Source organism: Halichoerus grypus, chromosome 15 (assembly GCF_964656455.1).
Source record: "Halichoerus grypus chromosome 15, mHalGry1.hap1.1, whole genome shotgun sequence".
Classification (NCBI taxonomy): domain Eukaryota; kingdom Metazoa; phylum Chordata; class Mammalia; order Carnivora; family Phocidae; genus Halichoerus; species Halichoerus grypus.
In genome coordinates this window covers 44,323,931-44,346,634 of record NC_135726.1, presented here as the reverse complement: position 1 = coordinate 44,346,634, position 22,704 = coordinate 44,323,931, and the positions used below count along the sequence as shown (strand labels likewise).

General features: G+C 56.9%; 1 protein-coding gene across 4 annotated transcripts; it reads right to left on the bottom strand.

Annotated features, from left to right (window-relative positions):
• Positions 1–5,426: 5,426 nt before the first annotated feature.
• Positions 5,427–22,439, bottom strand: HPN (hepsin). Of its 4 annotated transcripts, none has more exons than XM_036108526.2 (13): positions 22,279–22,439; positions 21,633–21,702; positions 16,448–16,549; positions 16,320–16,361; positions 11,113–11,242; positions 10,908–11,030; positions 10,756–10,796; positions 10,127–10,292; positions 9,833–10,023; positions 6,680–6,820; positions 6,339–6,481; positions 5,992–6,156; positions 5,427–5,787 (listed from the first exon to the last, which is right to left on the bottom strand). In XM_036108526.2, the coding sequence occupies exons 2-13, from the start codon at positions 21,646–21,648 to the stop codon at positions 5,746–5,748; spliced, it is 1,302 nt and encodes a 433-aa protein (XP_035964419.1). In that variant the 5' UTR covers positions 21,649–21,702; positions 22,279–22,439; the 3' UTR covers positions 5,427–5,745. The 4 variants fall into 4 exon arrangements, with proteins under 4 accessions (XP_035964419.1, XP_035964421.1, XP_035964420.1 ...); XM_036108528.2 differs by having other exon boundaries at positions 6,680–6,775; positions 22,279–22,437; XM_036108527.2 differs by having other exon boundaries at positions 5,427–5,773; positions 22,279–22,436.
• Positions 22,440–22,704: the final 265 nt, after the last annotated feature.

Sequence of the window (22,704 nt, the reverse complement as noted above, 5' to 3'; positions counted from 1 at the left end):
GGAAAGGAAGAGATGGGCTGGGGGTTGTCATCGGGTCAGAGCTGAGAGCGCCAGGGCCCAGGGCCCAGAAGGACAGAGGACAGGGGTAAGAGGTGGAAAGGAGCAGATATAGACAGGACTGGCCAGGGCTGGGCCCAAGGACCTATGGTCAGGAGTCAGGACACTCACCTTGGCTGACCTGTGCATGACACAGAGAAACCATCGTCCTTCCTCTGCAGGGAGGGCCTCATCCCCATGCTTCAGCCCATAAGGGTACAGGGGCGAGGCTGGGGACATCGAGACCTCTCAGAGCCCCCAGGGAAGGGTCGTGTCCCCTCAGTCCCCAAGGACAGGGGTCACCAGATTAAGAGCATGTCCAGCCTCACCTCTGATCTCCTCGCTCCAGGTCACTTGATTCTGTGGGACTGAGGGGAAGGGGGTCAGCCAAGGGCTGGGGTCCCCCACCACAGCCGGTCCTCTCCCAGAGCCCTCATGCCCGCTTGCCCACCAGTAGCAGCCAGAGCATCGCCACAGTGACCCCATGTACTGGGGGGTGGCTGCAATGGCTGATACCCAGGGCTGAGGTGGGGGCCCGGGAGGGGGTCAAGGTGGGGCTGGGGAGCCTGTACCTCGGGATCGAGGAGCCAGCAGGCCCAGGAAGCTCCCAAGGATCCGATCTGGTCTGGCTGGACTGGCCAGGGCTGGGCCAGGCCTGCGGGTGGGGGTGGGGTAAAGTGGGGAGAGCGGACAGATGGCTTCCAGGGCCTTCCCCATGGGCAGGGTTGCCACAGGCACCCAGAGTCCAGGAGGGGCTCCCCACTTCATCAGCAGGCCTGAGCGTGAGTCAAGCAATCCGCAGACGGGGAATTAGGACCCTGCTGCCCTGAGCTGACAATGCGGGCGCGTCTCCTCCCCTGGACACTCCCAGCTCTCCACAGGGCACTAGAGATGCACTCGTAGCCTCCTGGGCCCTGGACCCTGGGCCCTGAGCTGGCAGGTGAGGAGGGGCTGGTCAAGACGTGCCCCTGGGGAGTTTAAGGGGCTGCAGGCCGGCCCAGGGGCTCACGGGGGGCGGCGGCAGAGAATGATGGCGGACTCTGTGCTAGAAACTCATAGCTGAGCATATGGGAGCATGAGTGGGGGACATACCGACGGAAGGAAAGATTGACATGGAGCTGGGAGTAAGGAACCAGCAAAGGAGGCTCATGCCGTGCACCTGCGGAGATCGGTGGGGGCTTCCCTGGCAGAAGATGTTCTGAGTTAGGCAGGGGGGACTCCATGGTCAACGTAGGGGTCCCCAGGGCACCTGGTCAAACCAGATGGGAGAGAGGAGGGGTGCTTACCCTAAGCCCTGATGTGAGTGGACCCCTCACCTTCCCCCGACTCTGAAGAATCTCTGGTTGAGGCCTCCTAGCTGCATTCCCAGAACACCCTGGCATGGGGCCCGGGGAACACCCCCCCATCCCGGGAGCAGTGTCCAAGCCTGGTCAGCAGGGAAGGGGTGGCGGTGGGGGACCCGGCCCCCTCTCCTGAGATGTTCCAGTCACAGTCCCGGCTTTGCCCCCTCAGAGGTGCCACCTCAAGGAGATTACACGCCCTCCGGTAGGATGTCACACCCCACAGGCCTCTCCTCCTGGCTTGTGTGAGGATTAAAGCAGCATTTCCCAAAGTGTGGCTGGCTTGTGGGCTGCCCGTGGGCTGCCCGTGTGGGAATTCTGGGAGCGTCTAGGAGGGAATGAGGAAGCACTGATCTTCATTTTACTCTGATTTGTTTAATACTTGTTATTTCTTTTTTTTTTTAAAGATTTTATTTATTTGTTTGAGAAAGAGAGAGCATGAGCAAGAGAAGGGGCAGGGGCAGAGGCAGAGGGAGAAGCAGGCTTCCCGCCAAGTAGGGAGCCGAACATGGGGCTCGATCCCAGGACCCCAGGATCACGGCCCCAGCTGAGGGCAGATGCTTAACCGACTGAGCCACCCAGGCGTCCCTAATATTTTTTATTTCTATTGAAAAAAGTACGCCACTGCCGCCTGAAACCTTCAGTTTTTTAAAAGATTACTGTGAAAGTCAAGGCTAAGTTGAAAAAAGAGAAAGACAAAAAGAAAGAGAAGCAGAAAGACATGATCTAAATAAAATAGTAATATAAGTGGGACCAGTGGTATCTATTCCTGGCCTGTTCCGCCCCCCCCCACAAGACAACCCCGTAAGAACAGGAATTTTATCTGATTTGTCTCCAGCTGTGTCCCCAGTGCTCAGAACAGTGCTTGCTTGGCACATAATAGGTGCTCAATAAATACGAGTTGAATGAATAGTAAAAATTAAGAAAACCACACTCAAATATCTGCGTTTGAGCAAATAATGGAATTACATACAGAAAACCCTCAGCAGCGCCCAGCACATAAGAATTGTTAAAAAATATTCATTCACACACTTACTCTTATGAAAATTATTATTATTTACAAGGACAACAAATGGGCATTCTGGCCAAATGCTGACCAGCTGAGCATTAAAATCAGGATACGCCCAAAGCTGAATATCACCATCCTAAGATGAACTTCTGAAACATAAAAGCAAATCTGAAAACGTATTAAACATTTATTACTGTCACAATCTTCTCAACCACAATCACAGCAGGCCAGTCTTTCGGGCTGAACACTTTAGTGAGGGACAGTGTGTCCACTACATCAGCTGCCAACATGCTCCTATAGTCAATGAGTTTCTGTGGCGGTTCTAAAACACGGCCCCGAATTTTTTCAACGGACCGAGAGGCAGGGTCTGTCTCTCTCTGCTCTTCTGAGTCTGGGCAGGTTTGTGACACCTTCCACCGACTGAGTAGAGCAGAAGGGAGGCTGGGGTATAAGAGGCAGTGTTTGCTGAAATGCTCCCTGGGGAGCCTGAGACCCCTGAGAAGTCCCAATGTCCTGAGGCAGCCGTGCTCGGAGGCCGGTGAGCTGGTAGCTGAGCCCAGCCTCTGAGCCGCTCCAGCCCAGGCGCCAGACGTGTGAGTAAAGCAGCTTCCCTACCCCCTGTCTCTGTCCAGCGAGTCCCTCCATCCTTTAGATCTTCCAGCTGAGGACCCCGACATCATGGAGCAGAGCCAAGCAGTCCCTGCTGCTCCCGTTTGACTTTCTGAGCCACGGAATCCACGAGCATCATAAGATGGTTGCCATTGCACACCACTAAGTTTGCGGTGGTTTGTTATGCAGCCACGGAACTGGAACCGCTGCCCACGTGATACCGCAGGATTTAAATAGTGTTACTTTTCCTGCAGAAACAAAAATCCACTCCCTGCTCGCACCACTACTTGAACGTTCATGGTAATTATTTCCGATCATCACAATCATTGTTAATCACGGTGGCATTTTCCTTGTAAGATAACTATTGTGAAAGACTGAACGTTTCTCCTTCCGCTTGACTGGGAGGACGCCAACTTAGGAACAGCGTGCGGAGCTTTCCATTGCAACTGACATCCAAAAGTCTTTTCTATATTTGCAAATGAATATTCAGCTAGAGGCACTGACTGTGAATGCAAAGCCTTGTTTGTGCTCCTGATATGGTTACATTCGGTGGGCCAAATCCTTCTGGCTTGGAGATGCACACCAGTGACTCAGAAGTTTAGAGTTTGGATAGTCAACTTTTTTGAAGACCAAGACCCCAGCAGAACATCAAGACAACCCTGGATTGTCGTCATGGTTCTAATACCTGTGTGGCTCCTTGGGGGGGGGGGCAAGATTGGTGGGGGCAGGAGGAGAAACTGAGGCTCACAGACCCCTGGCAAACACAGGAAGCTGGTAGATGGCTGTCGAGTGAATCATGGTCTCCCTTAGCTGCCTCCCTGCCTCCAAGAGAGCAATAATGGTGGCGGATGCCAGAGTGGCCCCCTGGTTGACCTGTTTCTGGTGGACCTGTTATTGGCTTTTAATGCCCAAACATCCACTAGATCCCCTAGAATAGGGCTGCCTCCTCTCAGGTCCCCCAAGGCAGGCCATGCCCTCTTTTGTCCCCTGCAGAGCTGGGTCAAGTCTGCTCAGACCAGCCCCCTCCTGCCAGGGTAAGCTGTGTCCCCTTAGGCCCTCCAGGACATGGTTGTATCTGTTCAGGACCCCCACCGTGGGGCCGTGTTCTCTCAGAATCCCTGAGCTTCATAAAACACAGGCACCGTTCATTTTTCAGCTAATTACAAAATTCTAACAAAACAATGTGTGAGCCAAGTCTCAAATGAACATCTCAGATAAGATGGGTAGGACTGTGCAGCCTTGTGCAGACGTTTGGAAAACCTGCCTGGAGCTTGCAAATGAGATTGGACGGTGGTGGGGGTGGGTGGTGGATCCGGAAGGACAAAGCAATGGTGGGCATCAGCCACGCTAAGAGTTTGGTATCCAGGGAGTGATGCTTGGAGCATTTTCCAAACAGTCTGTAATTCGAAGGCACTTTCCTGTGTCTATGTTTTAGGAAATTGCTTGGGTGCATGCAGTTGATAGGCAACACACTATAATTTTTCTCACTGGAAGTCATGGGAAACAGGCTCTGGTGAGCATTTTCCTGCAGACCAGCTGGTTTTCAGCAACACGTGGACTATTAGGGCAGAAAACGCTCAATTTCTCCCAGTTTAGGGGCAGCAGCACCCCCCGGTGGCAAACACAGGAAACACCCCCGGTGGCCGGCAAGCCTCCATGAGATCTGCAGATGCTCTAGCGAACAGAGTGGGTCCCAGGGGAAGCTGGGACCCAACCTCCAGCCCCGATGAAGGAAGGGGCAGGGGGTCTCAGGCTCTGCTCATGGGGCCTGGTACTCCTGTGTCCACCCTGCAGGGTCCGGTTTCTTGTGTTGGCCTATGGTGAATGTCTCCCCCCACCAACACACACTGGGCATCTACATCCCTTTTTTTAGAAAAAGCACTCCATTTTCCTTTGGGGAACCCCCTACGCTGAAGTCATATAGTTCTTGATGGTCAACCCCCTGACTCCATGCATCACATGCACCGTGATTTGATGAAGGATGAGCCTATGACCCAAATCTGCCCAGTGAGAGCCAGGCCTGGGCCTTTCTTGCTGTAGCTATTGGGAGAAAAGCATTTCCTTTCCACTGGGGCTGCTAAATGGTCCATGGCCTATCAGCCTAGCGTTCGGGTGGGTGGGGGACATCTCTGTCTCTGGTTGTAGGGGAGGCTTCTTGCAAATAAAGCTTTTCTCTGTATAAAAGCAGATTTTGGAGAGGAAATGAGGCAGTCCTGATGAAAAATATTTGAGCAGCTGGATCCAGCAGTACCTGAAGCCACTTGCTCCGGGGCATTTTCAGTTAAGTGAACCAATTAATTTTTTTTTCTCTTAAGCCAATGAGAATTGGAGGATAACGCTCCCTGCCTGATTTGTGCCAGACCCTAATTTCTCTCTTCCCTCCTGGACAAATGTCCTCATTGCTGTTTACACTTGCAAACTCAGAGGCCATGTTAATCAAAACCATCTTTATTATTTAAAGAGCATCCTGTCATCACGGGTACCTAGATGGGGGTCCCCAGATGGCAGAACAATATTTACATGGGGGTCAGGAGGGTGAGGCTCGGGTGGTCCCAGGGCTGAGTGGGCCCGCCACTGTGGAAGAGAGGAGCCTGGAGGGAGGGTATCCTTGGACCTGTGGGCTCAGCCCAAGAAGAGAAACGTCCCATTCCGGGCCCAGGGTGAACCCCACCAGGTGGGGCTGGAGCCACCTAGGTGAACTTGGGCCCTGGAGGCGTGTGCGTCAAGGAGAAGCCACAGGTCAGAGCTGGGTCACCATGCCGCTGGCTTCGGAGTGAGTCTGGAGAAAGACAACTGGGGGCTTCTGAGGTCTGAGAGGCTTCCCCAGTCCCACAGCGAACCTCCCCTCCCCACAAGCCCTTGGAAATCCATCTGTCCCCTAGGGCACCGTCTTCTGGCCTGAGCACAGGTTTCCAGAAAACCCCTGCCTCCTCCCCTTTCCCCATTAGAGTCCCAAACACTCCCGCCCTCTGGCTCCCATCTGGGCCTGACGTTCACCTTTATGGCCTGGAAGATCCACTCCCGGAAGTCACTGACTTTGGTGTAGACACCCGGCTTCTGGGCCAGAGCACAGCCGGTGCCCCAGCTCACGATGCCACAGAGCCGCCAACGTGGCGTCCGAGAGATGCTGTCCTCACACACGAAGGGGCCACCGCTGTCACCCTGGTGTGGGGAGGGGAGGCCGGGCTGGAGGCCAAGAGGGCATCCGGGAGGCCCTCTTGGATGGCCAGGGGCTGTGGTCACAGAGCCCTCTGGCCCTGAGAGAGGGAGTCCGGCCACCCGCTGCCCTGTGTCTCCATCCCTGGAGTGGCAGGGGCTCGGGGCTGCCCCCCACAGTGCCTCACCTGGCAGGCGTCAATGCCACCCTCAGGGTAGCCGGCACAGAACATCTTGGGCTTGATCTGGTTTGCGTAGAAGTCGGGGCCGTTGCAGACCTCACTGCTGATTATGGGGACTCGGGCCTCCTGGAGTACCCCAGCCTGTTGGCCTGGGGGTGTGCGGGCAAGGCTGGCCGAGGCTGGGGAACAGGCGCGGCCCCCTTCCCTCCTGCTGCCCCCCCCCCCAGGCTCTTCAGCGTCCCTGGGCCCCAGGGCCAAGAAGCATTTGCCTTTCCAGCCAGACTGCCTTTCCCCAGCCCAGTTCCGTCTCCCTCACGGCGGCTCTGCCGGCAGAAGACGGGACTCACCGTAGTACTGCGTGTTGCCCCAGCCGGTTACGGTGCAGATCTTGCCGTCCACCAGGGCCTGGCCGGCAGCCGGGAGGCACACAGGCTGGATGTATTCTGGGAGAGAGACCAGGCGGTCCAGCCCCTGCCGGCCTGCCCCGCCTGGAACAAAGCCTCTGTCCAGCAGCCTCAAGGGCCCCGGCGCACCCTCTCCTCTGTTCTTCTAAAATAACCACAGCAGGGGGCGCCTGGGTGGCTCAGTCGTTAGGTGTCTGCCTTCGGCTCGGGTCGTGATCCCAGGGTCCTGGGATCGAGCCCTGCATCGGGCTCCCTGCTCGGCGGGAAGCCTGCTTCTCCCTCTCCCACTCCCCCTGCCTGTGTTCCCTCTCTCGCTGCTCCCTCTCTCTCAAATAAAAATGTTTTAAAAAAATAAAAATAAAATAACCACAGCAGGAGCTGGATGTCTTCCTGCCTCAGTTCCTCCAAACTCCTGTCAGTCCAGAGAGCGAGGGGCTACTATTAGCTCATTTAGAGGAGGGAGATGAAGCTGAGTCACTTATCTGAGGTCTCATAACGAGGCAATGACAGAGCTAGAATTTGGACCCAGGTTGGCCAGATTCCCAAGCCTGCGTTCTTAACCGTGGCCCACAGGCCGCCCCCCGCCTAGAAGGTGCCTTTGTGAAAAACAGAAAGGCATCCCTATCTTGAGATACTTGACGTCCATCTGCCAGAAGATCATTGTACTAGGTACACAGGTCTACACCAACAACAGCGAGAAGGGTGCCCCTAAGATGTGATGTCCTTGTGCAGTGCACAACCTACACAAGAGGTCCTGGCAGTTCTGTCTACGGCCTGCCTGCTGGCGACTTCACAGGCCTGAGCATCAGAGCTCTCAGGTATAAAATGGACAGAATAATCATTTCCCTCAGAGGTTGTGGTGAGAAACTGGTGAAGCCCTGAGCAGCACACTTGGCAAACAGGAAGTGCTCCCATAACTAGTAATAGTAATAAACAACAACAGCAATGACTGCTCGCATTAACTGAGTGCTCATCTGTATGCTGGCATTGCTCTAAGCTCTTTACTCATATTACCCTTCTTTTTAAAAGATTTTATTTATTTACTCGAGAGAGAGCATGAGCCGGGGGAGGGGGGCGGGGAGGGGAGGGGCAGAGGGAGAAGCAGGCTCCCCCGTGGGACTTGATCCCAGGACCCTGGGTTCATGACCTGAGCTGAAGGCAGCTGCTTAACCAACTGAGCCACCCAGGCACCCCTCATATTACCCTTTTAATCATCTTGATAACTCTAGGAAGTCATTTAATGGATCAGGGAAACTGAGGCACAGAGAGGTGAAGCCAAGATCACATAGCTGGCAAGTACCCGAATCTGATCCCAAGCTCTATGCTTATACCCCCTCGGCCGTGTGTCTCCCACCCCAACCCCCTGTGCTTCCATGGACACTTCTCTACATCACTATTTGGAACCCCTCCCTAAAGACAAGGGTTTGTTTCATTTTAAATGTGTATCATCCCCTTCGATGGAAAACCGGGAACACGGATCATTCAAAAGAAAATAACCATAAAGAGAAGTAGAATGCAAGCCACAGAGCGGTCCCAGCAGCAAAGCCTGGGGGTTACACGCACAGACTCCCACACCAGGCGGCCTCGACCCAAATCTTTGCCATTTTCCAGCCGCGGGACTTCGGAGCAACATTTACCTTCTCTGCGTGGGGGCCTCCCCCTCTGTGTGGGAACACAGGACCCTAAGAGGATCCACCCTCCCAGGGCTGCTGTGGGGACTGAATGCGTGCAGGCTGGGGACATGCAGAGAACAGGGCCTGGCACACAGGAGGTGAGGAGCGAGTGTTGGTGCTAGGACATCATCGCTGGGATAGTATCGTATCCTACTATTTCATTATCGTTATACCGATGCCCGCTGAAGGCTCATCATCATCCGCTACTATGACTTCATCAGCATCGTTTTTATTAATACTGTTGTCACACTGCGGCCTGCTGAGAGCCGGCTCTCAATCCAGGGCATGCGGCGTGCAGTGGAGAAGTGCTAAATCCTAGGCCCCAAGGGAGTCTTTCTCCCTGAGAGCGAGGACATGCTCCGGAAAACTGCGAAGGGAATATCTTCTGATTCCCTCTTGGGTTCATTCATAGATTTTAAAAGTTTTCTTCAGGGGTGCCTGGGTGGCTCAGTCGTTAAGCGTCTGCCTTCAGCTCAGGTCATGATCCCGGGGTCCTGGGATCGAGCCCTGCTTTGTGCTCCCTGTTCAGCGGGAAGCCTGCTTCTCCCTCTCCCACTCCCCCTGCTTGTGTTCCCTCTCTCGCTGTGTCTCTCTCTGTCAAATAAATAAATAAAATCTTTAAAAAAATAAAAATAAATAAAATAAATAAAAGTTTTCTTCATTTCACTTGTGTTTTTTGGTAACAGCTTTTCCGAGACACAATTCACACACCACACAGTTCAGCCCCTTCAGCGGGCAAGTCGGTGATCTTTAGGGGGTTCACAGAGAGAGTTTAGCTGCATGCCTGGCAATAGGAAGGTGCCACTGTGGCCACCATCGTTTGAGAACGTCTTGATCACCCCCAAAAAGAAATCCTGTATTCTCTACTCGTCACCTCCCAATCTCCCTGTCCCCATCCGCACCCCCGCCCCCGCCCACCTCACACCAGCCCAACTCCCTGGCAGCCACTAGTCTACTTTCTCTCTCTCCAGCTCTGCCTATTCTGGACATTTCAGATCAATGGAATCACATACTGGCCTCTTGTGTCTGATCTCTGGTTTAGCACAATGTTGTCAAGGTTTATCGGCTGTGTATCACGTGTCAGTGCTCCACGATTCTGTCTTATGGCCAAATATTACCCTATTGTATGGATCTACCACATTTTGTCTATGCATTTGTCAAACAAACATCTGGGCTGCTTCCATCTTTTGACTGTCAAAGTGAATAGAGCTGCCGTGAACACCCATGTCTAAGATCTTGTGTGCACCCGTATTTTCATTTCCTCTGGGCACGGAGCCCCGGGTGGATCTGCTGCGGCAAATGCGAACTCCGTGTTTAACTCCCCTAGAGGTCGTTTTCCTTATCACCATGGAATCCTATGGCTCGGTCCTCTGTCCTCCCAGCCTCTGGAGTCCCCAGGCCAAGGCTCATCCCCCAGACTCACCCGTGAGGGGCAGGGGGCTGGACAGGTGGACCAGGGCGATATCATTGCTGTTTTCCTCACTGTTGGGGTCTCGAAAGGGGAGATAGCCCCCGTGGTAGACTACTGCCTGCACCCCCAGCTGCAGGCCATGGGGTGAGGCCTGGGCCACGGCGCCGGCAAACACTCGCCATCGAGACAGGACCCGGTTCCGCCTACCAGGGAATAGGAGAGGAGGGTGGCAGCTTCCCCGGGCGCAGCCTCTCCCAGCTCGCCTCTCCCCTGCCTCTCCCACTCAGGGCTGTGGGAGACACTCACTCAGGGAAGCAGTGGGCGGCTGTCAGCACCCAGTCTCCGGAGAGCAGGGACCCTCCACACAGGTGTGCTCCATCGTAACGGAGACTGACTTGCCACGGCCACCTGCCCAGGCTGGTGTCTTGGCCTCCCACGATGCGATCCACAGGCAGCTTCCTACGGCCACAGTCTGTGGGAGAGGCAGATCAGGGGCAGCGGGAGGGCCTGGAACCTTCAGGACACAGCCCCATCCCTGGGGACCTATAGGAACATGGCCCTGCTTTGGGGGCCTGAGGGGACACGGACCTGCTACCCTGGAGGAGTCAGAGGACACAGCTCCACCCTCATAGGATCTAAGAAAATATGGCCAGTGGGGGGGTAGGGGGTGTCTGATGGGATGAGACCCTGACCTGAGGGTTCTGCGGAACATGGGCCCACCTTAAGAGAGTAAGGAGACATAGTCCCATCCCTGGGACCCTATGGGGACAAGGCCATGCCTCCCTAGGGGAGTCCGAGAGGACCCAGCTCCATCCTTGTAGGGTAAGGGGCTATGGCTGGTGTGTGTTGGGTGGGCGTGGGGGGGGGTGTCCGATGGGACATGGCCCTGCCCTGGGGGGTTCTCAGGGAGAGGGTACCAAGTAGCAGGGACTCACCTTGGCAGACAGTAGCCAGGAAACGGCCCCTGGGACAGTCACTGTGACAGAAAGGGGCAGAGGCGGAAACAAAAGGGGAGGCCAATTCAGGCGGGAGAAAGGGCCCCCGAGGGCGGGCAGGATGGGCGCCCGGGCCCCGCGGTCCTCCTCACCACACAGAGATGACCTCGAGCAGCCTCCGGGCCAGCGGCAGCCTCCCCTCGTCCACGCAGAAGAAGCCCGACGTGCCGTTGGCACCCGCCGTCCGCACGTCCAGCTCCGAGTGGCCCAGGGCCCTGGGCAGGCAGGGGTCAGGCCTGCTCCTCCCGCCCCGCCCCTCCCCGCGCCACCCCCCCCCCCGCCCGGGCCACCCGGTACCTGAGGAAGCCCATCTCCTCGCAGCCCAGGCCCGCCACCCTGGCGTTGGAGCGCGAGGAACACAGCAGCCGCCACGTGCCCTCTGTGTCGTCAAACACCATGAGCCGGGCGTCAGCCGGGCTGACCTGCACTGCAGGGCGACAGGACGGCCGCCTGGGTCACCTCCCCGCCGCGCCCCGCCCCCCAGCCCGGCCCGCGGAGCTCCAGGCCTGAGTCTCCACGGGGGGCCGATAGGAGCTGGGGCGCGCCCGCGGGCGGGGAACCCGGGGACCTTCCTGTCACCTCCCTGCTCCCTAAGCTGGCCGCGCATGCGCCGCACGTCTGGCCCTTTGCTCGGACATCAGCTAGGACATTGGACATCGGGGAAGAGGGAAGCGGTTTCAACCACGCTCCCAGGAGAATGGCGTGTGAGGCTGGAGCTGCTGGGGGCCGTCTTTGCCCCCATGTGGGGGAAAAATAAGCCAACGTGGAGGAAAGCCAAGAGATGTCTGCCCCTTGATGGAGCCAGATGGGAAAGACCCCCAGAATGGTTGGATAAGTAAGTGAATTGTTCCCCTGTTGTTTAACCAGTTTTTCTCCTTTTGTCTTATGCAGCCCGAAGACCCTTGACTAACACCTCAGAGGGCCAAAATATTTAGATACGCTATAGTCTTCAAAAAAGACAGAAAAAAAGAAAGAAAAAAAAGAAAGAAAAGCTATCTTTTCTGCAGGACTTGTCCGAGCCTTGAATATATTAAAGTGCAATTCTCCAAGCTGACGATGTAGTATTCATTCATTCATTGGCTCACTCATTCATTCATTCACCCAATAATAAGCGTTAACTGGACGTATACTCCATACTCAGCCCTGTTGGGGGGTGATGTTGGAGGCATAAAGATGACCAAGACAGCCCTGGGCTGTGCCCTCACCAAACCAAAGTCTAGGATTGGGGGAGACAGACAGCAATAAAAAAGTCACTCAACCAAGCACGTCATCACAAACTGTGAGAAGAGATGGGATGAAGATACAGGAAGGCTGGAGAGAGCGCATGAGGGATTCCTCGTGTCTGGGGCTGGTTGTGTTGAGAACCGCCCATCCTCTTAGCTCCTCCCAGGCTGCTCCCCACGCATGGCCAGAGGACCGTCTTCCACACCTAAGCCAGGTCACAGCCCTCAGGCCTGTTTATTTACATTTACCACTCAGGACGTGCTAGGCTCTATTTGGGGCAATGAACAAATTGCCACGGCAATAAACAAATCAGACAAAACCCCTGCTCTGTGGAACTCCAGGACCAGTAGGTGAAATGGGCAACGAAAGGGACAAGTAAGCAAAATAGACAGTGTGTCACAAAATAAGGAGCCAAGGAGACAAATCCAGCTTGACTGAGGCAGGGGCATACTGGCATGTGGGGAGAACTTGCCATTTCCCGCAGGAGGGCAGGGAAAGCTTTTCTGAGAAGGTGGGGTGTGAACATAGATCTGAAGGAGGGGAGAGAGTCGAGAGAGTCATGAAGGTAGGTGAGGGAACAGAGAACTAGGCCACAGGAACAGCAAGGGCAGAGATCCCAAGGCTGGTGGAGGTGGGGGCGGGGGTGGGGGAGGAACCGCAAGGAGGCTGGAGCAGAGTGAGCGAGGGGCAGATGAGCTGGGAGGAAGGCCAGGTCCATGCGAGGACTTGGCTTCTCCCAGGAGAGAGGTGCAGCCAGGGGAGGCTCTGAGCCAGCAGCGCCCTGACCCGATTGGGGGGTTCACAGGCTCCCTCTGGCTGCGGGCCAGGGGCAGACTGTAGGGGGCGCCACAGGAGCAGGGAGCCCAGGGAGGGGCTGCTGCAGAGTCCAGGCTGGGGAGGATGGAGACCGGGGCCAGGGCGGGGGCAGAGGGGGAGAAGAGTTTAGATTCTGGAGAGATTTTGTGGGTCAAGCTGACAGACTGCATGAGGCTGTGAAGGAAAGAGAGGGGTCATGGACAACTCTGGGGTGTCTGGCCTGAGCCGTAGAAGGATGCAGCTGCCGTTGACCAGGATGGGGCAGGGCGCAGGGGGAGGAGGTTTGGGGACAGGCCAGCTGTGACCCCCTTGGTCCTCCTGCATTGCTGGCGCCCCAGAGCACATTCTAGGAAACCAGATCTGGGGCAAACTCAATTTGGCCTCCCCCGAGCTGAGGGGTCTTCCCCTAGCCACCTGACCCAGACAAGGGACGCGGGAGTTCTAGACCCAGTTCTAGAGGACCCTGTCTTCTGAGAACCTGCCGTGTGCCCAGCACTATGCCTCATGTTCTCCCTGCCCACCAACAGCACGGCCTCGCCACACCACCCCAAGGCCACAAAGATCATCCCCATTCTGATCAGAGGAGGAGGCTGAAGCTTGGAGAGGTGGGGTGCCTTGCCCAACATCACCAAGTGAGTGAGAAGCAGAGACGACTTGCATTCAGGCCTGCGTGACTCCAGACCCCAAGCTCTGCATGTGGGCCCGGACAGCCTGTCCAGTGACTTCCTTACCCACAGTGATGGCTTCCTGACTGCCTTGGCCCCTGCTCTGGGGTGGGGGCAGCGATGCCTGGCACCCCTGAGGATGGCGCCCGCCACCCCGAGTTCCAAGACCAAGACTTGGGGTTTGAAACACCAGCTGGGGGTAAAAAGCTTCCAAGTATCCCAGATACGGTAAGGTTTTAGGGGGAAAAAAAGGATCACTTTATGGATATGTGTTGGGGGAGGGAGAGGGAGGGAATATCAAATGCCCCCTCCGATTATTTTTAAAGCCACATTCTGTGCCACTGTTTCTCACTTTTCGACTCTTCATTCTTGTTGGTATTATTTGCAAAAAAAAAAAGAAAAGAAAAGAAAATGTGTTTTGGGTCATCTGGTTTTGCTTACTGAATTGTCTGATATATTTAGAGGTGTGAAAATCCCAGGAAAATGAGGTGGAGATGTAGTTTGGGGGTTGTTTTCATTTGTTTTATAATTTCCCATCATTTTTGGAAAACCCAAGTATAAGTGAAGGGCAGGAGTGCTGGCGTTGGCCAGAGCGAGGTCTGAATCACGGCCTAGGTACTTTCCGGCTGGAGGTCAAGGGCAAGTCAGTTCATCTCGGCGACTTGTCTTGTGCATTAAACAAAGACCTCCTGAGTACCCACCATGTGCAGGACACCGTCTGGGGCAGCAAACCCAGGGTCCCTGCCCTCCTGAAATTCCCCAGAAGTCAAGTGTGAGGAGAATTTTATCCTGGGCAATAGGCATGGCCGTGGGGTTGGGGGAGCATGGGGCCTGGGGGTGCAGGAAGGAAGGCCTTGCTCAGCAAAGTTAAAGCCTGAAGGTGAGACCCCAAAGCCACATTTACCAAGTGGACTGCATCATCTCTCCTTCTTCCCCGTGGCCCCCTAGCTTATGACTAAGGAGGTTGGGACCCAGGGCAGGACGGGTCTGAGGCCCCAGAACTCAGCAGAACCTCGAAACTGCTTCTAGGTGTGAGCGGGCAAGAGGTGGTAAGCCAAGACAGTGGGGCCAGGAGGGCCCTTCAAGGGCATGAGAATGGCCCATAGGCTGGACGCTGGAGAGCGCCAGAAGCAAGCGTGAGGTGAGGGCGGAAGAGGGGTCTGCCCCCTAGGAGCCCTGGAGCCTGCAGGGGGTTGAGACTTTAGCCCAGTGGCAGTGGGGAGCTATGAAGCCACGGAGCTATGGAGCGGCTTCTGGGACATGATCCCTCTGGCCTGCCGCTTCTTCAGTGTGTGGTCTTGGGCAAGTCAGTTCACTTCACTGGGCCTCGGTGTCCCCCATCTGCAAAAGGGGGGCAATGGTAATAGGTCCAAGGTTACAGCGCGGGTGCGGCAGATGGTAGGCGTCACTACTGCGAGTCGCTTGGCTGTTTCTCGAGAAACAGCAAAGGATAGTAATTCTGCATTGAGCAGATCTAGACTGCCTGGGTTCGAATCCCAGAGCTGCCACTTCCTAGCTCTGAGACCTGCGGCCAAGTCGCTGGACCTTTCTGCGCCTCAGTCTCCCCATATTAAAATGGGCTTTTGTGAGGGTTTACTGAATTGAACCCATAAAGCCCCGAGGCCTACACCTGGCACCTGTAAATGCTCACTAAGTGCTGGCATGGTGACCAACGCGGATGCAGGCTTTCCTTGTCCGGATTTTCATTTCTTCTCTTAGCATGAGCTCAGTCCTTTATGGAATTAGATGAGGCTCCTGGGAGTGAAAAATACATCCCATCACCCAACTTCCCCTTTCTTCCTGCTGTGCTGGGCCACGGAACGGCAGCTGGGGGCTGGCACCCGGGAGAATTCATCCATTCATTCCACATTTAGTTTCCACATCTATTATTAGTGTAGCCGTTCATTCTCAGCTGCCTGCAGACCCAGCTCTGCCGGGCCGGCCTGAGAGCTATTCCTGGCCTCATCATCTCCCAGCTGTGTGTCCTCTCTGGTCTCACTTTCCACATCTGTAAATGGGGATCATAGCAGCAGTACCCCCCTCCACCCCCCCCAGAGAATGAGAAGGGGTCGCCAAATTCATACAGCACCTCACAAACGGGCTCTGACCATGCCTCGTAGTAAAGAGACACATTTTTACATTTTATGATGTAGCCCTGAACTTGTGCTTTCTGGAGCAAATCACTGCATTGCTCTGAGCCCCAGTTTCCCCATCTGTAAAGATGGAGAGAATAACAGCACGGCTCTCATGGAACCAGAACGAAAGATTAACAAAACTTTCCCGTGCTGAGAGAGATGCGCTGTGGTCTTTTCTAATCTAATCTCTTTCATGCTTTTTATTTTTTAAAAGATTTTATTTATTTATTTGAGAGAGAGAATGAGAGAAAGCACGAGCAGGGGGAGTAGCAGAAGGAAAGGGAGAAGCAGGCTCCCCGCTGAGTGGGGAGCCCCGATGCGGGGCTCGATCCCAGGACCCCGAGATCGTGACCTGAGCCCAAGGCAGACGCTTAACCGACTGAGCCACCCAGGCGCCCCTCTTTTTCGTGCTTTTTAAAATGTGGTTTCCGACTCCCTAATTTTATTTCATGAGGCACTAACAGGTAACACATTTAGAGTCTGGAAACCACAAGGCAAGGTGGAGTGCTTAGAACGGCACCCTGTCCCGAGCAGGTGCTCAATCGGAGCGCTAGCAGCATCTCTGCGCATGCTCACGCAGTCACTCGGAAATTTTTCCTTGAGCTCCCACCAGGGACAGGTTTCGTCCGGGGCTCCCCAGAGAGTCCCGGCCTGCTTTACTCACCCGGATACAGCGGCTCCTGATCACTCTTGAGTAGAAAGGTCACTGTAGAGAAGGCAGAGGTGAGGGCAGGCAGGCAAGGGGCTGCAGGGCAGGGCAGGGGAGGCGAGAGGCGCAGGGACCGCTCTCACCAATGGCCCAGGACGCTGCCCCGATGCCTGTCAGGAACAGCAGGGTCCCCGCGGTGAGAGCTGCCACCTTGGGTCCGGAACAGCATGGCACAGTCCGGCCACCTGCAACAGACACCATGCTGGGGCCACTGCCAGGCCAGTCCCGCTCGGGCAGGGTCTGGGCAGGGGGCCAGCTCTGCCCTGCCTGCCCCCCCCCCCGGCTGCCATGCCCTGGGCCCGCGCCCTCCCCTACAGGTGTCCTGCTCCCCCCCCAGCCTTCCAGCTGGGAAGGGGTGTGGCTGGGACCGCTGCCACCATCCCCGCCCTCCTGGCACTTGCGGGCTCTCTCCTCCCCAGTGACACTGCACTTTGCTATCTCCTTCTCTTGAACCTCTCACTTCTGCTCCCTCTCTCAGAGCTTCTTGGAGCCTCTTGGGCTCTGCGACCCCTGACCTCCGCCCTCTTGGCAGCTCACTTCCCCGCTCTTTGGCATGTCCTCACCGCTCCATCCCTCTCTGCCCTCCCAGCCCCTCTGTCCCTGGGCATCTCCCCAAACCAGCCCTCTCCCGCAGGACCCTCTGGAGGTTCAGAACCTAAGTTTGAAAAGTTGCCAGCCTCACTTAATAATATTGGCCTTACCCCTCCCGGCCCTGGGACCTTGGGTAGGTGGCCTCACCTCTTTGAACCTCAGCTTTCTTGTCTGTTTAATGGTCACCCACCCAGCACTCACCTCTAAAAACAATATTTTAAAGTTCTCTTACATCATAGTAGCTGAACTCTTATCACAGGCTTATTCTCCCAAGCACTGTCCTCGTTTGGGGGAGGATTCCCATTTTTCGGACAGGGAACACTAAGGCTCAGAGAAGTGGAGTGACATGTGCGTGGGGACTCAGCCAGCGGGAGGCAGTGCCGAGTCCTGGACCCCGGGGCACATGGGGTGCTGGGGCCCAAGCGTCTTAAGTACGAAGCCGCTCCCTCTCCCCGCGCCATAATGCCTGGCAGAGAGCAAGTTCTCAATAAATGCTTTTACATCATTAGAGCTGTGTGTTCCTGGGCAATACCCTTCCCCTCTCTGGACCTGTTTTCTCCTTGGTAAAAAGAGCTTTGTTCATTCATTGTCCTGCTGAGCATCCACTGTACTTGGCACCATTCTAGGCTCAGGAGACACATCCCAAGACAGATGAGATGCTGGCTCTCATGGGGCTCATGTTCTCATATGTGTAAGGTTGAGGGGAAAACATAAACAATAAACAAACTTGATCATTCCCAGATAGTGGCAAAGTCTATGAAGAAAATAATGCAGGTCGGGGGGGCAGGTGGCTTCTGGAGTGGGGTGCTGAGGGAAGGCCACCCCAAGAAGTGACCTTTGAGCTGAGACCTGAAGGCTGAAACCATCCACGCAAAGATCTTAAGGAAGAGCCCTCTGGGCAGAGGGGACAGCACAGGCAAAGGCCTTGAGGCAAGAATAAGCATGATCTGTTCGAGAGAGAGACCACAGATATGGCCAGGATGGCATGAGTTTGGGGAAGGCAGGGACCTAGGCTGAGAGCAGCTAGGGAGGCCACGTGGCCTGAGGGGAAAGGGGTTTTTATTCCCAGCGCAACAGGGGCCCTGGGGATTAAAAGCCAACCCCTTCGCTAGGGATTGTGGGATGGCCTCTGCAGGACATCTCCAGGGTGGCAGGAGTCCCAGCTCCCCAACCTGTATCGCAGTCTACAGCTGGCGGGCGCAGGGCCAGACCAGCACCCAGAATGGAGCAGGGCATCGTCCGGGATCTTCCTGGGACGGCCATTGTCTGGGTGTCTTAAGAATTTGAGAGCCCAGCAGTTCCCGTCAAGGCAAGGGCAAACAAATACACCCTCCCTCCAAAGAGGCCGCAGGGGGCCAGGCCAGCCCTGGCCTCCCGCCCGCCCGCCAGCTCTGTTCCCAGCCATCTTCCTGGTGCCGGTGGGAGGTCTTGGCTCCTGCAGCCATGAGGCCGAGAGGCCGGTCCTGGTCCCTTTGTTCTCAGGGGCGCCTATCAGGGCTTGGGGCCACTCTGAGCCCAGCCCAGGGGCTTTGGTGCGTCTGCTGGGGTGGCAAGCATTGAAGGACCTCCTCCCGCGCCCTCCTTCCACGCCTCAAGCGGGTGCCCTTGGTAGGACAGGAAGTGTCCTTACTCTGGGTCCTCCCAGTGTGAGGGGCACCCTCACTGCACGTCTTTCCTGAGGCAGGAAGCGTCCTCACTCTGGGTGTGAGGCAGCAGCCTTGCTGGGATTCCTGGCTTCTCCCTGGGGCGCTGCTCTTTGCTCCTCAAGGGCGCCAAGGGCCGCCCTCACCTTGGGTCTTCGGCCCCCACCCTCTGGCAGCTAAACTCTCACAGGGGACATCTGTGGTTCCTTGTCTCTGAAACTCGGCTCAGTCAGCAGCTTGTGTCTCAGCCCTCGGCGTCCCCAACTCCAACTTCCTGAATGAAAGGCTCTCCTTTGGCCTCTGGGACACCGCATGCGTCCGATTTTCCTTCCACTTCTCCAACAGGGGCTTTCTCTATCTGCTGACCTCGTCCTGCTCCCTGAAACCTGGAGTTCACAGGGTGCGACGTGGCCTCCTCCCCCTCATGCCCCCTGCTCCCAAGTCTATCTCACACACCTCCACAGCCTCGGTTTCCCTTTTCTGTCCTACAGCCTTGTAGATGCCTCCCCCTGGGACCTCTGGGTCCTTCACACCCCCCAGGTCCCATACTGGCCTCAACGTCCCCCCCAATCCCCAGGTCCCGTCTCAGAGGCCCTCATCCTCAGGACTGTTCCTCATCTCCAGGACACCTCCCTCCCCACACAGCTTGCAGGCCTCCTGAGCACCTCCTACCCACCCTCCCCTTCCCTGCACCCAGCCCCACCCAAGCCTGGGCTCAACCTGCCCTCTGGCGCAGCCTCCACACGGAAGCTTGAGGATCATCCTAAGCACCAAATCCACCCTGTCCCTTCTTTACCTAGAATCCTTCATGACTCCCCAGTGTCCCCAAGACAGAGTCTAAGACCCTCAGCCCTGTGGTGCCAGGCTTTCTAGGATATAAGCATGGCCATTAGAGATTTGGGAGTCGAACCTATGTTTCCCCAAATTCCCAGACAGCCTTATGGGTCATTACCAGACCCCTGACAGAGCTTCTGGCAAGCAACCAAACCCACAGAACTTGTAGAAACACAAGTCAGAATAAGAGAAACAAAGAATGACCACCAGCGCCATCTCGTGGAGAGACCCAGCACTGCCGGGGCATCCGCCGGCCCATCACCAAAACAGTCCTGAGACGAGGCTCCGGCTCGCTCACCTCATCCCTCTCCTGACTCCACTTCCGACACGGCCTCCAGAAATACCCGAGCTCTCCATGTGCCACTGCAGGCCTGGCAGCTCGTCAGCCCCTGCCTCTGTCCTGCTCTCCCTCTGCCGGGCACCCCCTACCTATTCCGACTCACCCTGCGCGTCAGCCCAGCCCGTACGTATCACCTCCTCCAATTCTGAGTCCCCAGGGAGCACCAGGAACCTTGCCTTGGGCACACTTGGAAGGTAACACAACCGGCTCAGACTCGCGCGCCTAGCCCTGGCCTGCACTTTCCTTACAGCCTAGCCCCCGGTGTTAGTAAGGAAGGTATCATTATCATCATCCCCGGTTTGCAGATGAGGAAAGAGGGCCCAGAGAGGCACAGCCAGCTCCCCGGGGTCACCCAGCAAGTAAGCACGGCACCAGAACCGTTCAGCATCTGGGTCCAGGTCTGACCACCGCCACAGGACCAGGTCGAGCTGCCTGGGGACGCACTGGAGCCCACTCTGCCTCAGTTCTCTCTGTCCCCAGACCATCTCTGGCCATCCTTCTGGGCACGATCTGCTTTTCTCCCGGGGTCATTCACGCATGGGCCCGGGCTCTGGAGACTCCTGTCAGTCAGCTCCAGGAGGAACATCGTCCCTCAGGGTCCGGGCTCTGCCAGCCACCTGCTTAGCAAGGGGACAGTGTCCCCCGTCCTGAGCCACCGGGAGCCTGGGTTTGCTCTGGGCCCTAGCTGCACGGTTTGGGATGTGATTTGCTAACTGCTGAGAGCCCAGGAGGCCAGTGATCCACGCGGCTCATTTCAGCCAACACAACCAGCACCCCCTAATTCTCATGCCCTTTAAATCCTCACGCCACCCTGTGAGGGGTGCATTCACCCCAGCTCCATTTTCCAGATGGACACTGAGGCCCAGAGAGGGTAAGCCGCTTGCCCAGGGCTTCCCAGCTCGAAAGGGCTATCACCTGGAACTGAAGCCCTGCTAGCCTGCTTCCAGGAAGAAGAGAGGGAGCCAGCCCCCGCTGGAGAGGGCAGGGAGGAAAGGCTGCCCCCTGCTCGGGCCCCTCCAGCTGGCTCCCACGTGTGGCGGAGGTTGAGAGGGAGACAGGCTGTCTGGAGCCCCAGCCAGGGCCTGCCAAGGGCCCCTCAGGGCCAGCCACTCAGGCGGGCGCTCGCTCCCATCATTCCTGGAACGGTTCCTCTGCGTTCTCTCCCCTCTCCATCCATCCCGGCCGAGTCCAAAGTCCTCCCTCTGTTCTTTTGCCCACAGTGCAAAGAGGTGGGAGGAATGCCTGGAATTGGTGGGGTTCTTGGGTCCCTGGGACACCGGGCTGGCCGGCCTCAGTCATGTCTGGTTCACGGCCTGTGTCTCACACGCTAAGCCCCACACTGATGCCTCGTGTGGGTTCCATGCTCCCGACAACCCCTGTGTGTGGCTAGGCAGGTAGCCCGAGGATCTGTGCTTGACCCGGGGCTAGGGGGGCGGGGGGAATGGATCCCAGAGAAATGACGTCACTCGTACAAGAGCACACGGCTAAAAAGTGGCGGAAGCAGATTTGAATACAGCTCCAGAGTCTGAGTCCATTACCGTGAGAGCTGGTCTTCCCACCTTAGCCCCAAGTGGGGGGCAGGCCCAGGGTTAGCTGAGAAATCACTGGGGTGTGAGGGGAAACTGAGGCAAGAGCCAGGAAGGTCATATGGGGTAGCAGGAAGGCAGGTGGTAGCACTGGCCCACAGAAAATTTGGTTAATAGTTAATCAGGTGGAGGAGACTTCAGAAGGGGGTGGGGGTGGGCCCAGGAAGGGTGCCAGAGAGAGGGGGCTCTGAGGGGGCGGAGAGTTGGGAGCAGAGCACAGAGGGAGGGGCGCCAGGCAGAGCCAAAGTCGGGACTCAAAGAAAAGGGGACTCACCCTCCTTCTCCGCCATGTCACGGCCTCTTGTTAATGATTCCCCGGCTGACCTCCTGGGCCAGGGTGGGACCTGTGGGGAGATGAACAGAGAGGCAGGGCCTGGGGGAGCCGAACCCAGCCCCTGTGCCCCCAGTCCCAGGCGCCCATCCAGGGAGGCTGGACGGACTGGGCCCTGGCCAGAGCACGACGTGATCACGGACGCAGATCAGGCTGGGTTCAAGGATGCGGTCAGTGTCTGACCAGCAGCCAGGGGATGCCTGGATTTGCACGGCTGGGGGCCCCTTTCCTGGGCCTGGGGGAGGAGGGGACCGAGGGTCTGAACACCTGGCTCTGAGGGAGTAGAGAGACCTGAGAGCCTGAACTCCTGGGTCCTGGGGACGGAGGGATTTGGGGGCTCAGAACTCCTGGGTATGTGGGAGGAGGGGCATAGGGGCCCAGAGTCTTGGGTCTGAGGGAAGAGGAGACCCAGGGCCCAATCTCTGAATCTGAGCGAGAGGCGGCTGGAGCTCTGAGTTCCTTGGAGAGACGTCTGAGAGCCCACTCTTGGGGCCCCCAGGAAGCCCGCTATTGGGAGGTGGGCATTAGGTTGATGTGGGCACGAGGGCACCCATGCCCTGGGCCCAGAACTGAGGGCCCCGGTCCTTACCCTGGGGTCCGGCAGGTGGGGGCGGAGCTGAGAGATAGTGCCCTCTTCGGGTCAGTCTCCAGGCCTGGGCAGGAGCATGGTGGCCCCGCAGCAGCGGTGGCCCGGAGGCAGAGGCAGCGGCGTGGGGCCTGCTAGGCCTGGCTGCCTCACCTGAGGAGGAGGGGGCCGGGCCAGAGGCGGGGGAAGGGGCGTGGAGGGGCAGGACAAACGGATTGGCAGCACGGGAGGCCACCTGGCTGGTGGGGCAGGGTTTGCAAGGGCTGGACCTGGCCGGCCCAAGCAACCTGCGGAGCCTGCCTCCGGCCTGGAGGGGGCCCAGGTGTGCCAGTCTGAGGGGAGGCGGGAGCAGGGAGAGGTTTGGCCCGAAGGCAGGGGCTTTGAGCAGACAGAGCAGGCTGGGGGCGGGGGCGGGGGGGGGGGCGGGCG